Here is a 13,269-nt window from a genome sequence, read left to right on the forward strand (position 1 = left end):
ATATTCTTGGCAGGATGGTGATTTTTTTTTTTTTAAAAAAGCTTATTAAAGTTTATTTTTTTTTAATTTTTTTCCCCCAACTGGACTGTTGTGTTTTTATTATTAAACACCTGGGGAAAAAAAAGAAAAAAAAAAGCTAAAGTGTAATTCCCCAAGTTTGCTGTGCTAATGCTTCAAGAGATGGAATGCCTGCTGGTGCTTAAAACTATCCCCCGCCGCCCCCCCCCCCCCCCAAAAAAAAAAAAAACAAACACAACACATCCCACCCGCTAACCCCCACAGTTCTATAAAAATAGTTTTGTTCTATTAAGTTTGCCCTTTTGCGAGTAAGGTTTTTTTTTTGTTCAGCTTTCAGGATTTTTCTTTTCACGAGTCTTTCTGACCCTTCTTTACATTAAATAAAAATTGGCAGAGGCACAAAGGCAAAAAACAAAAAATAATAATATTAATAATAATAATAATAATAATAATAATACAGGGAACATCTTGAGTGCCAGCTGTATACAGTTCAAGTGTTTAGTCCTTGCCATGATTACATTGGTGTAAGGCGTGGGTCATCATCCTCTCTGGTCTTCTACCCTCCTGAGTCTGTATATCACACTGGGCAAGAGATGCAGGGATAGACTGGCAGCTTTTCAAAGGGGGGGGTAAAAACTGGACCCTGATGCTTCCGCTGTACTTAAAGGCAGGGTGGGCAAAAAAAAAAAAACCTTTAGTCCAATCACCAGGACAGCTTGTGGAACCCAAAGGCCTCAGCTGCAACATAACCTCAGCATGCAGAGCCATGACTGTCTTGACTTTCAACGAGGAGCAACCCAACAACGTGACCAAAAGAGGCTGCTCTGCTTGTCCTTAGAAAAAAAATATATGAAGAGGTTCTGCAGCAGCTGCGGACTTTACAGCACTGCCCTCTGTTCTCAGACAGGTGGCTATGAAGCCCAGATCATTTAAAAAAAAATATATATATATATCATACCAGCCCAGGCAGCAACTTGCCTCCCCAGTCCAGACTACCCCCTAGAGAAAAAAAAAAGGGGGGTTGATGGCTCAGTCATCAGAGATGGACAGCCTGCTGAAAATGGGCAGGCGCCTGTTAGAGTCCAGGGTAGGGGAATCCGATCCACTCAGGCTGCCAGAGCTCAAGGAGCCGCTCAGATAACTCTCCCGGTCAGAGAGGGAGTCGGGTGGACTTGGTGGAGCATCAAACACTGGGGACTCGGAGAGGCGTCGCAGGGGCTGGAAGTTAAGGCTCGGCGGGGGCGTGTTGGAAGAAGCTGGCTGCTGTTGCTGGCGGCAGTAGGCTGCAGGGTTGTAGCTGGACAGGTTGTGGGTCTGGATCGCCAGGGGCGTGATCAGACTGAGTTCCTGGCCAGAAAAGGTGAAGGCATTGTTGGCACAAGAGATAGACTCATCGCAGTACAGGGAGTTAGAAGGCTGTGGGGGAGGTGTGCGCGAGGTCGGGCTCTCCAAAAGAGGGGAGTCCAGGCTGTGGTTGGGGAACCCGGAGAAGCTGAGGCTGTGGTGCAGTTTGGGGCGCTGCCCGTTGAAGCAGTCTGTAGGGGAGCCTCCTCCTCCAGGTGCCTGCCTCCTCTCCTCGGCGTTGTGGATGAAGTGGCAGCGGGGACCATAGGGGCAGAAGCCGATGGTGTGGAAGGTACGGCACAGCTCGGTCTTGTACTTGGGGTGCCGGGTCAGACTGCGCAGCTCGTGGAACCCATGGGCAAACTGACACTTCTCACCATATTTGCAAGTGCCACTCTCCTCGAAGGGTCGGCAGAGCTCCGTCTTGTAGCGGGTTGAGTTGATCTGAGCACCGGACTTCTGTTGCTGTTGCTGCTGCTGGAGATTCAGGAGGTGCTGGCTACGTTCTCCATTCTCACTGAACGAGCGGTCCCGAAACTTGTTCTCTTTATTCATCAGGGCAGTGGTGTTCACCACCGATTCCTTGAGGTGGTTGTTGTTGCAGAACTTGGGGGACGAGTTGTTGTTAGTCAGAATCTGCAGGTTGCTGGCCGAGTGTCTGCGGAGGAACCCTGGAAGCAGGCTGGAGGTGCCATTTGACACCGGGCTGCCCACTGCCTTCTTGTCCAGCATGCTGCTCAGATTCAGATTGTTCAGGACTTTTTCGTTCTGAGGACAAAAGAAATAACAGATCATACTTCTGAAATAGGTTGTTTCTGGTTTCTACAAACTTTTAAAAGTGGTCCCCCCTTTTGTAGACCATGCTTCAAAAACTAGCCTTCTGTAGACCACGCTTCAAAAACTAGCCTTCTGTAGACCACGCTTCAAAAACTAGCCTTCTGCAGACCACCTCTACAAAAACTAGCCTTCTGTAGACCACCTCTACAAAAACTAGCCTTCTGTAGACCACCTCTACAAAAACTAGCCTTCTGTAGACCCACGCTTCAAAAACTAGCCTTCTGCAGACCACCCCTACAAAAACTAGCCTTCTGTAGACCACGCTTCAAAAACTAGCCTTCTGTAGACCACGCTTCAAAAACTAGCCTTCTGTAGACCACGCTTCAAAATCTAGCCTTCTGTAGACCACGCTTCAAAAACTAGCCTTCTGTAGACCTCCTCTACAAAAACGACCCCCCCCTTGCATAGACCCCCTACAAAAACAACCGCCCCACTTTTCCCCGCTTTTAAATCTCTTATGAATCACAGCTTGTCCACCCACGCCCCCATCCCCAGTCTACTTTCACAAATCCAACTTTCTGGCAACCCACCAACAGCTAGACCCCACTTTCTCTACCCACCACCCATAGCCCAGACTTCTCCCCACGCACCCCTCTCATATTCCACTCCTACAAAGAATACATTTCCACTGGCACACAAGACACTCCACTAACTAGCTCTACGTAGACATTAACCAACAAAAGACCGTCATCTACAGTTGTCCCAACTCTCTACTAGTCCAACGTTAGGGACTTGTTTTAAAAGCAGACTCTATGTCTGTCCAGCTGCTGTGGAGTACGAGGGCTCACACATTACTCTAGAAACTTCCACATACAATAAAACACTTCCCATGGAGACTTTAAAGCTCATGGTCGTCTCCCTCCCAAGCCTTTATGTGGCCAAGCTAAAAAAAAAATGTGTATATATATATATATATATATATATATATATATATATATATATATATATATATATATATATATATATATATATAAAAGCTTATTGTATACAGGAAGCATATACTGCAAATATAAAAAAAAATGCATTAGCTAATTTAACTTAATGCAAGCGCTAGAAACGATAAGAAAAAAAAATATTTATAAAAAGTTAGATGAATTAAAGCTTCTTCTAGATATAAGAAGCATTTAAAGTAAAGAAAAATGAAATAAAAAGCTGCATTAGCAGACCAGCAACTTTAACTCAATGCAATCTCATCTGCTGCAAGCTCAATAGACAAAAAAATAAATAAAAAAAAATTAAATAAACTTTAAAACATGTCAAGCAATCGTTGATTAAAGAGGAAAAAATAAAAAAAAGTTTCTCTGATCGCAATACAAAAAGAAAAAAGTTGCATTAGCAAAACTACTTGAACTTGAGGGTCTGCGAGCTCTACAGACAATAAGAACGCCGCAATTGTAAAATGCGTCAGTTTAGGCAAATATGCATATATAGATATAAAAAAAAAAAACAGGTTTCCACAGCTGATTGCATATAGGAAGCATTAAATAAAAACAAAACAAAAAAAAAGTTGCATTTGCAGACAATAACTAAAGGTGATCTGCAGAAAGATCCATAGACAATACGAGATTTCTAGAATAAAGTTTTAAACTTTTCACCAAGTTTAGATGAAAAACAAAAAAGGTTTTATTGCCTATGAGAAACATCTAAAGCACAAATATAAAAAGTTGCATTAGCAGATCTTCTGGTTTAACCTGATGCAAGCTCTCTATACAAAACCAATGTCAAACTTTAACATGTTTTCAAACATTTCACAGGAGTTTGACCAGCTATAGGAAGCATCTAATGCAAAAAAATAAAAAAAAATAAACAAAAGTAAATAAAAAAAGTTGCATTGGCAGATCAGCTTGTGTGACTCCCTGCAAGCTCTGCAGACAATAAACTCAGCCTAGCAGAAGCTTTCATGGAGTGTATACAGGCAATGAGATCTGCCAGCAGAACTTAGAGATCTGCTGCTGCAAGTCAGTGTGAGGAGCTTTGTAAGCAGCAAACTTCTCCAGCAAACTTTCCTAGATCTCCCCTGCTGACAAACAAACATCTCATGCAGCCTGATCACTGGAGCCGATTTCTTGTTTGTTTCTCGCCCCCCCCCCCCCTCCTTCCAGGGATCTGCATCCCCCTCCTTACACTTTCCAGGGATCCCCACTCCTTACAGACCTTCCAGGGCTCCATAGTCCCCCCTGCACTTCCAAGGGATCCCTTTCTGCTTCCAGGGTGCCACACTCCCCTACAGACCTTCCAGGGATCCATACTACCCTACAGACCTTCCAGGGATCCACACTCCCCTACAGACCTTCCAGAGATCCATAGTCCCCCCTGCACTTTCCATGGATCTCCTACTTCCAGGGATCCACACTCCCCTACAGACCTTCCAGGGATCCACACTCCCCTACAGACCTTCCAGAGATCCATAGTCCCCCCTGCACTTTCCAGGGATCTCCTACTTCCAGGGATCCACACTCCCCTACAGACCTTCCAGGGATCCATACTACCCTACAGACCTTCCAGGGATCCACACTCCCCTACAGACCTTCCAGAGATCCATAGTCCCCCCTGCACTTTCCATGGATCTCCTACTTCCAGGGATCCACACTCCCCTACAGACCTTCCAGGGATCCACACTCCCCTACAGACCTTCCAGAGATCCATAGTCCCCCCTGCACTTTCCATGGATCTCCTACTTCCAGGGATCCACACTCCCCTACAGACCTTCCAGGGATCCACACTTCCCTACCCCAATACACAACTCCTTCTAGGGTTCCACATACCCCCAGCTTCTTGCAGGGCACCACACATCTTCCAGGGAACCCTCTCCCCTTCCAGGGCTCCATAGTTCCCCCCAGCATCCCCTTCTACTTCCAGGGTTTCACACTTCCTATAGACCTTCCAGGGCTCCATAGTCCCCCCTGCACCTTCCAGGGATCCACACTCTCTACAGAGCTTGCAGGCATTCCCCTTCTACTTCCAGGACTCCATACTTTGTGCAGACCTTCCAGGGAGCACGCAATCCCCCCCAGCATCCTTCCAGGCGCCCCCCATACACACCTTACAGAACAGGTCGATGTCGTAGAAGGCGGACAAAAGCGTGGCAGACATTTCCAGCTCCAGTTTGTACTGAGTCCAGAGGACCGGGGAGATCCTGCGTTCCTGAAGGTCTTTGGACTAGCCACGACTAGAGAGGAGAGAGAGTCTCCGATGCTGGCGGTCGGGCAGGCGGGAGGAGGAGGTGGGGGGGTGACAGGTCCGGAGCGGCTGGGAGGACTCGGGGTAGAAATAAGTGCAACGAGCTGACTCCCCTCTCCGCGTGCAGACACCACTATATAAATGCTGCTAGGGCGCGCGGGGGGAGGAGATACAGAGAGAGCTGACCCGGCCCGGGGTCTTGTGGCAACGCCTTCTTCGCGAGCCGTGACGTCAGCCTCGCTGCTTCCCATTGGACGCCGCCAATTCCGCTCGGGGTAGAAGCTCGCGGAGTGTGAGAGGGGGAGCCGCACTCAGTCCGGAGAGGAGAGAGAGAGAGGGGGACATGTAGGCTGCTGGGAGCCGGGCTCACTCCGCGTCTCTGGACTGTGGCTTGCCAGCTGCTGTGGGACTACAAGTCCCAGAATGACTACAACCTGCGACAGCTGGTGAGTCACAGACTCCTGACCCGGGCAGACGCGGCATGCTGAGCCCTACCATGCACCCCACATTATACTGAGCCCCACTATGCACCCCCTAATTATACTGAGCCCCCACCATGCACCCCCCCAAATTATACTGAGAACCACCATGCACCCCCCAAATTATACTGAGCACTACCACGCACCCCCCCAAATTATACTGAGCCCCACCATGCACCCCCCCAAATTATACTGAGCCCCACCATGCACCCCCCCAAATTATACTGAGCCCCACTATGCACCCCCCCAAATTATACTGAGCCCCACCATGCACCCCCCCAAATTATACTGAGCCCCACCATGCACCCCCCCAAATTATACTGAGCCCCACCATGCACCCCCCCAAATTATACTGAGCCCCACCATGCACCCCCCCAAATTATACTGAGCCCCACTATGCACCCCCTAATTATACTGAGCCCCACCATCCCCCCCCCCCCCAAATTATACTGAGCCCCACCATGCACCCCTCCAAATTATACTGAGCCCCACCATGCCCCCCCCCCCCCAAATTATACTGAGCCCCACCATGCACCCCCCCAAATTATACTGAGCCCCACCATGCACCCCCCCAAATTATACTGAGCCCCACTATGCACCCCCCCAAATTATACTGAGCCCCACCATGCACCCCCCCCCCAAATTATACTGAGCCCCACCATGCACCCCCCCAAATTATACTGAGCCCCACTATGCACCCCTCCAAATTATACTGAGCCCCACCATGCACCCCCCCCCACAAATTATACTGAGCACTACCATGCACCCCCCCAAATTATACTGAGCTCCACTATGCACCCCCCCAAATTATACTAAGCCCCACTATGCACCCCCCCAAATGATACTGAGCCCCACCATGCACCCCCCATAAATTATACTGAGCCCTATGCACCCCCCCCCCCCAAAGTTATGCTGATCTATACTAAGCAAGTTCTGCAATGCACCCCCCAAGAATACAGAGCCATACCATGCACCTCCCCCAAAATTATGCTGAGCCATACTATGTAAGTCCTGAAATTGGCGCCCCCCCCCCAGTAATGCAACATACTTGCAATACAATTACAATGCATTCCCCAGTTATGCTGAGCCATACTATGCAACAAGTTTTACTACAATGCACCCCCCAGTAGTGGTGATTCATACAGTGCACCAGGAATACAGAGCTAAACAATGCGCACCCCCCCCCCCCATAATGCACAGCTCCACAATGCACCCCCCCCCGAGAATGCACAGCTCTACAATGTGCCAGCCCAAGTACTGTTCAGCCATACCAGGCACCCTCCAGCATTGCAACTCCTATAATGCACCCTTTCAGTAATGCACCCCCCCCAAATAGTGCTGAGCCATACCATACACACCCCTGTAATGATGAGCCATACTATGCACCCCTAAGTAGTACTGAGCCATAATATGCACCCCTCTAGTAATGCTGAGCCATACTCTGCGCCCTCCAGTAATGCATCTCCTATAACGCTCCCCAATAATGGTGAGCCATACAATGCACCCCCCACCCCCAGACAAAGCTTAGCCACTGCTTCCCTACCAAGTGTCCTGAGACACAGTCCAGTGTCCTACAAGTTGTGGGACTACAAACCCCAGCATGCACATCACTCTTCCCTGGATACAAATCACTCCATGTAACACGTACTTGTTCGTGGTTTGCTTACCCATTAGAGCACTACAAGATCCAGCATGCTCAGCGCAATGGCTTGTTTTCATGGTAGTTGTTGAACTACAAATCCCAGCATGCACCTCTTTTCCTGCTATAAATGCTTCTACACGGATGGGAACTGACACTTGTTCACTTTCATGTGCACTGTACATTTTATAGCACCAGCAAGCTCAGCACATTGGCAGCTATGCAAGCGGAACTACATATCCCAGCATGCATCTCACATCCTTTTTAATAAATACATTCAGTATGTGGCTGTAAGCTGGGACTTGTATGCTATGCACTCTATTCTTATAAATCCCCCTTTTCTGTAACTCCTGATTGGCTCCCATTGTATGTACCCCAGCTCTAGTATCACTTTGCACTCAGAAGCAGACCGTTTGCTTTCATTGTAGATGTGGAACCACAAGTCTCAGCATGCAGGACCCCAATGCTTCTAGCACCATCTTCCTATGGATGTCATTCCTGATCTGTATCCCCCCCCCCCCCAGGTTCTAGTACTGCAACTTTTATTTTTGTAGGTGTGTGGGTTCTGACCAGTCCAGTTCCCCAGTTATAGTACTGCAAGTCCCAGCAAGCCTTCACTGTCAGAAAAATGACTGGTTTTCATGACAGTCATGGACCTTAAAATCACAGCAAGCCATGCACTACTTAACCCTATACATCCCTGTAACTCCTGATTTGCGCTAGTACTGCAGTACACTCAAACACCTACTTTGTTTTCATGCCTCTATAGCAGTTGTGGAACTGCAAGTCCCAGCATGCAATACTCCTACCTTTAGAAACGCTTCTAGTACCATCTTCATGTGACTCACTGTAATATATTTCACTTTGCATTGGAGCTCTGACATGTGTACTACAAGTCCCAGCAAGTACTCTGTGTCAGCACACAAGACTGTTTTTCCGGGAGGGGGTCGTGGAACTACAAGTCTAAGCATGCCAAACACCTTTTACCTCTAAACTTTCATTTCACCAGTACGGTGTCATCACTTGCTCTCCAGTTATAGTAGCACAAAACACTCAGGAAAATGATTGTGGAACTACAAATCTCAGCATGCCAAACACCTTTTACCCCCCCCCCCTGTGTTTCGCCAGCGCAGGTGTCATTCCTGATTGGCTCCCATGTGCATTGTATTGGTCGCAAGTTCTGGCACTGCAATGCACTCAGAAGCAGATTATTGTGACACTAGAAGTCTCAGGATGTAGACTTCTACAAAAGCTTTCAAAAAGAAACGAATCCGGTTACCATTGTAGCGAGCGACCTGTGATTTCTGTGCTCTGGGGCTACAAAGCTCTTCATTTCCATATGTAAGCCCTGCATGGTTCACTATGGGGGGAGATTTACTAAAACTGGTGCAACTGTGCACAGTAACCAATCAGCTTCCAGGTTTTATTGTCAAAGCTTAACTGAACAAGCTGAAGATAGAAGCTGATTGGCTACCAGGCACAGCTGCACCAAATCCTGTGTGCACCAGTTTTAGTAAATCCCGCCCCCCCATTGTGCGTAGAACCGCAAGTCCCAGCAAGCCTGACTCGTTTTCATTGCTTCATAGGTGTTGTGGTCCCGTGAGTGCAGATTCTGTATAATTAAGGTTACTGTGCCAGACAAGTTGTGGAACTACAAGTCACAGCTAACAAAACTCCTCTCTCTGTTTGTAAACACAAAATCCTTGTGGAACTAGAAGTGCACGTTATCGTTTTCAATAAAGTTTTAATGAACAGAAAATAAGTTGGTTGCTTGTTGCATTGGGCAAGGGTTGTCGAACTACAAGTCCCAGCTAGCAAAACTCTTCTCCCTGTTTCCAAACAGTAGATCCTTGTGGAACTAGAAGTACGAGTCCTGATTATTTCTTTCAAGAAAGTTTTAATAAACAAAGAAAGTAGGTTGCATTTGTTAAGAGTTATTGAACTACACGTCCCAGCTAGCAAAACGCTCCCTGTTTCTACACAGTAGATCCTTGTGGAACTAGAAGTGCAAGTATGGATTATTGTTTTCAACAACGTTTTTATAAAAAAAAAAAAAAAATAGAAAATAAATAAGTAGGTTGCATTGGGCTAGGGTTGTTGAACTACAAGTCCCAGCTAGCAAAACTCCTCTGTAAAGAGTACATCCTCGTGGAACTAGAATTGCAAATATTGATTGTTTAATCTGCTCCTGTGAGTGCCTATTCTGTATAATAAAGCTGAAGATCTATGGGGGGGGGGGGGGGGGGTTCTGTGCCAGATAAACTAGAACTACGAGTACCAACTAGCAAAACTCCTGTTTGTAAAGAGCGCATCCTTGTGGAACTAGAAGTGCAAGTATTGATCATTTCTTTAAATAAAGTTTTAATAAATAGAAAAAAAAAAGAAATAGGTAGGCTGCATATTTCAATGGGCAAGGATTGTTGAACTACAAGTCTCAGCTAGCAAAACTTCTCTATAAAAGAGTGCTTGCTGGTGGAACTAGAAGTGCAAGTATTGATCATTTCTTTAAATAAAGTTTTAATAAATAGAAAAAAAAAGAAAGAAGTAGGCTGCATAGTTCAATGGGCAAGGATTGTTGAACTACAAGTCCCAGCTAGCAAAACATCTCTATAAAGGAGTGATTCCCGGTGGAACTAGAAGTGCAAGTATTGATCATTTCTTTAAATAAAGTTTTAATAAACAAATAGAAAAATAAATAAGTAGGCTGCCTATTGCATTGGGCAAGGATTGTTGAACTACAAGTCCCAGCTAGAAAAATGTCTATATATAGGAGTGCTTCCTTGTGAAACTAGAAGTTGCAAGTATTTCTTTAAATAAAGTTTTAATAAATAGAAAAAAAAATAAAAATAAGTAGGCTACTTATTGCATTGGGCAAGGATTGTTGAACTACAAGTCCCAGCTAGAAAAATGTCTATATAAAGGAGTGCTTCCTTGTGAAACTAGAAGTATTGATTATTTCTTTAAATAAAGTTTTAATAAAGAAATAGAACTTATTGCATTGGGCAAGGATTGTTGAACTACAAGTCCCAGCTAGAAAAATGTCTATATAAAGGAGTGCTTCCTTGTGAAACTAGAAGTTGCAAGTATTGATAATTTCTTTAAATAAAGTTTTAATAAATAGAAAAAAAAATAAAAATAAGTAGGCTACTTATTGCATTGGGCAAGGATTGTTGAACTACAAGTCCCAGCTAGCAAAACGTATATATAAAAGGAGTGCTTCCTTGTGGAACTAGAAGTATTGATTATTTCTTTAAATAAAGTTTTAATAAAGAAATAGAACTTATTGCATTGGGCAAGGATTGTTGAACTACAAGTCCCAGCTAGCAAAACATCTATATAAAAGGAGTGCATCCTTGTGGAACTAGAAGTGCAAGTATTGATTATTTGTTTAAATAAAGTTGTAATAAGCAAAAAAAAAAAAAAAAGAAGTTGCATAGGGCAAGGGTTGTAGAATTACAAATCCCAGCTAGAAAAACTCCTGTGTATGTAAACAGTAAATCCTTGTGGAAGTCAAAGTGCATATATTATGTTTTCAAAAAAGTTTTAATAAACAAATAGAAAAAAAAAAAAAAAATGTGGAACTACAAGTCCCAGCATGCTTCCCTCTCCTTCATAGCACACATTTCAGCAGAAGCTTGTTTACTGCACTGAACGCCCATTGTACTTGTTGGGATAGTCAGCGGCCGGCCATCTCGCGTCAGCTCTGGAAATGTCAGAATAAAGTTTTTTTTGTTTTGCTTCTTCCAGTTGTGAAGTATTGAACCCCACCATGTGCACCGGGCGACCGTTTATTTCTATTGCCCTTTTAAAAGTTCTTAAAAAAGGCATCACATGGCCAGGGCTGGGCGGTCGTTGGAGATCATGCGTTTAGCATGTACAGGGTGGGGGGGTATCACATGGCTCTGTTCATCCATGCTGTGGCTGGTCCAGTGGCTCTGGTAGGGACGGGGCCCCTGACAGCAGGGTGTCTCAATGAATCAAGACGCAAAGGGGAAACCCAAGCAGCCCCCTCCCCTTCTCTCTCACATTTCCTTGTTGATTTCCTTCCACCCTCCTCCCCTGTCTGCCTTGCAAATGGCTGCTGGAAACTTTTTTTTTCTCTCTCTCTCTTTCCTTGTTTTCTGAAATCTGACCCTCTACTATGTTCAGCCATGACAGCTCCCCAGCGGCTGGCTGGTCCTCCTCCACCTGGAGGGCTACAGGGTGACTCATTGACTGATGCAAAGTTAAAGGTTTTTAGACAAGAGGGCAAATGTTAAAAAGTAAAAAAAAAAAAAACGAAGCGTATGCCCAGCACCCTCATCCCAAGATTAAAGGGATGGGTGGGGGTGCTGCTAAAGAACGTTCCTCAGCTCTTGGTAAATATATGGTGGTTAAGGGCTAGCTTAGAGCTCCCGTGTCAGAGGACAAGAAGTTGGCTTGTTAATCGTATCACAAGACCTTGAACGTCTGCCAAGTGCCTGGGAACGAGTCAGCGCGGCCGCATTGTGATAAAAAAATAAATAAAAAAAAGGGAAGGCGAAAAAGACCTTCCAGTCTGTGAGAGCCTAGAATGAAGGGGCGGTGACCAGGCCCGTACCTACAGGTTACAGCTAGGCCCTAAAGCCTATTTTTTCCTCCTCTACTTTCCTCAGGATCCTGTCTGAACGGCGGAGCTCATTTATTATTACAGGCCGCAGCCAAGCATTGCAAAACATGAAGGATGAGGCATGTTCTGCCTTCTACAACACGGCCTACTTCTTCTTTATGTGGTGATTTCACAGAGCAGAATGCCTCGGTTCTCTTCAATACCGGAATTCAATCTAGTTCTTTTTTACGGGACAGGTTTTGTCAAGGAATTTATAACTGAAGGCAAAACTTTATTTTTTGTTTTGGATAGATTAAGAAAGGGTTATAATTCCTGTCAGGTTTTTTTTGTTTTGCCATCTGTGACCCATTGGGGAGATTTCCCCTTCATTTCCTGTCTCATAGACAAACTGGGAAGTGAGAGGAAATCCTAAATTGTCACCAGAACTAGTGCCCCCGTTTCATTAGATTAGGTGACCCATCAGATTTTGTAACAGAAGTGACGTTTCGTCGCCGCCATCTTGCTACACCCCTGCACTCGTCCACAGTAAGAGCCGGTTCACACTGGGGCGACTTGCGATCCGACTTCATGTCGCCTCAAGTCGTCCCAAGTCACGCTGTAGAGAAAAACAATGGAAGTGAATAGAAGCGGTGTTAATACACACGACTCGAGGCGATCAGACTTCAGAAAAGGTTCCTGTACTACTTCAATCCGACTTGTAGGCGATTTGTACCCATTGATTTCAATGGAAGTCGCCTCAGAAGTCGGATCACTGTCTTAAAGCGGTGGTTCACCCTTAGAGGGCACTTTTTCCCCTTAGATGGATGCTCGTTTTTACTAGGGGAATCGGCTATTTGTTTTAAAATATGAGCATTACTTACCCGTTTACGAGATGCATCCTCTCCGTCGCTTCTGGGTATGGGCTGCGGGAATGGGCGTTCCTTCTTGATTGACAGTCTTCCGAGAGGCTTCCGACGGTCGCATCCATCGCGTCACGATTTTCCGAAAGAAGCCGAACGTCCGTGCGCAGGCGCAGTATAGAGCCGCACCGACGTTCGGCTTCTTTCGGCTACGAGTGACGCGATGGATGCGACCGTCGGAAGCCTCTCGGAAGACTGTCAATCAAGAAGGAACGCCCGCTCCCGAAGACCCATACCCGGAAGCGACGGAAGAAGATGCATCTTGAAAACGGGTAAGTACTGCTC

The 13,269-nt window shown here is 46.0% G+C and overlaps 1 protein-coding gene across 1 annotated transcript; it reads right to left on the reverse strand.

Annotated features, from left to right (window-relative positions):
- Positions 1–301: 301 nt before the first annotated feature.
- Positions 302–5,527, reverse strand: ZFP36L2 (ZFP36 ring finger protein like 2). Its single transcript, XM_040351530.1, has 2 exons — positions 5,242–5,527; positions 302–2,130 (listed from the first exon to the last, which is right to left on the reverse strand). The coding sequence occupies exons 1-2, from the start codon at positions 5,290–5,292 to the stop codon at positions 1,048–1,050; spliced, it is 1,134 nt and encodes a 377-aa protein (XP_040207464.1). The 5' UTR covers positions 5,293–5,527; the 3' UTR covers positions 302–1,047.
- Positions 5,528–13,269: the final 7,742 nt, after the last annotated feature.

This window comes from Rana temporaria, chromosome 4 (genome assembly GCF_905171775.1).
Source record: "Rana temporaria chromosome 4, aRanTem1.1, whole genome shotgun sequence".
NCBI classification, from domain to species: domain Eukaryota; kingdom Metazoa; phylum Chordata; class Amphibia; order Anura; family Ranidae; genus Rana; species Rana temporaria.

Coding starts and splice junctions, on each gene's coding strand:
- ZFP36L2 (XM_040351530.1), bottom strand. CDS start 5,292: ATGTCTGCCACGCTTTTGTCCGCCTTCTACGACATCGACCTGTTCTGT. Junction 2,131..5,241: donor ACATCGACCTGTTCTGTAAG/GTGTGTATGGGG, acceptor TTTTGTCCTCAG/AACGAAAAAGTCCTGAACAA.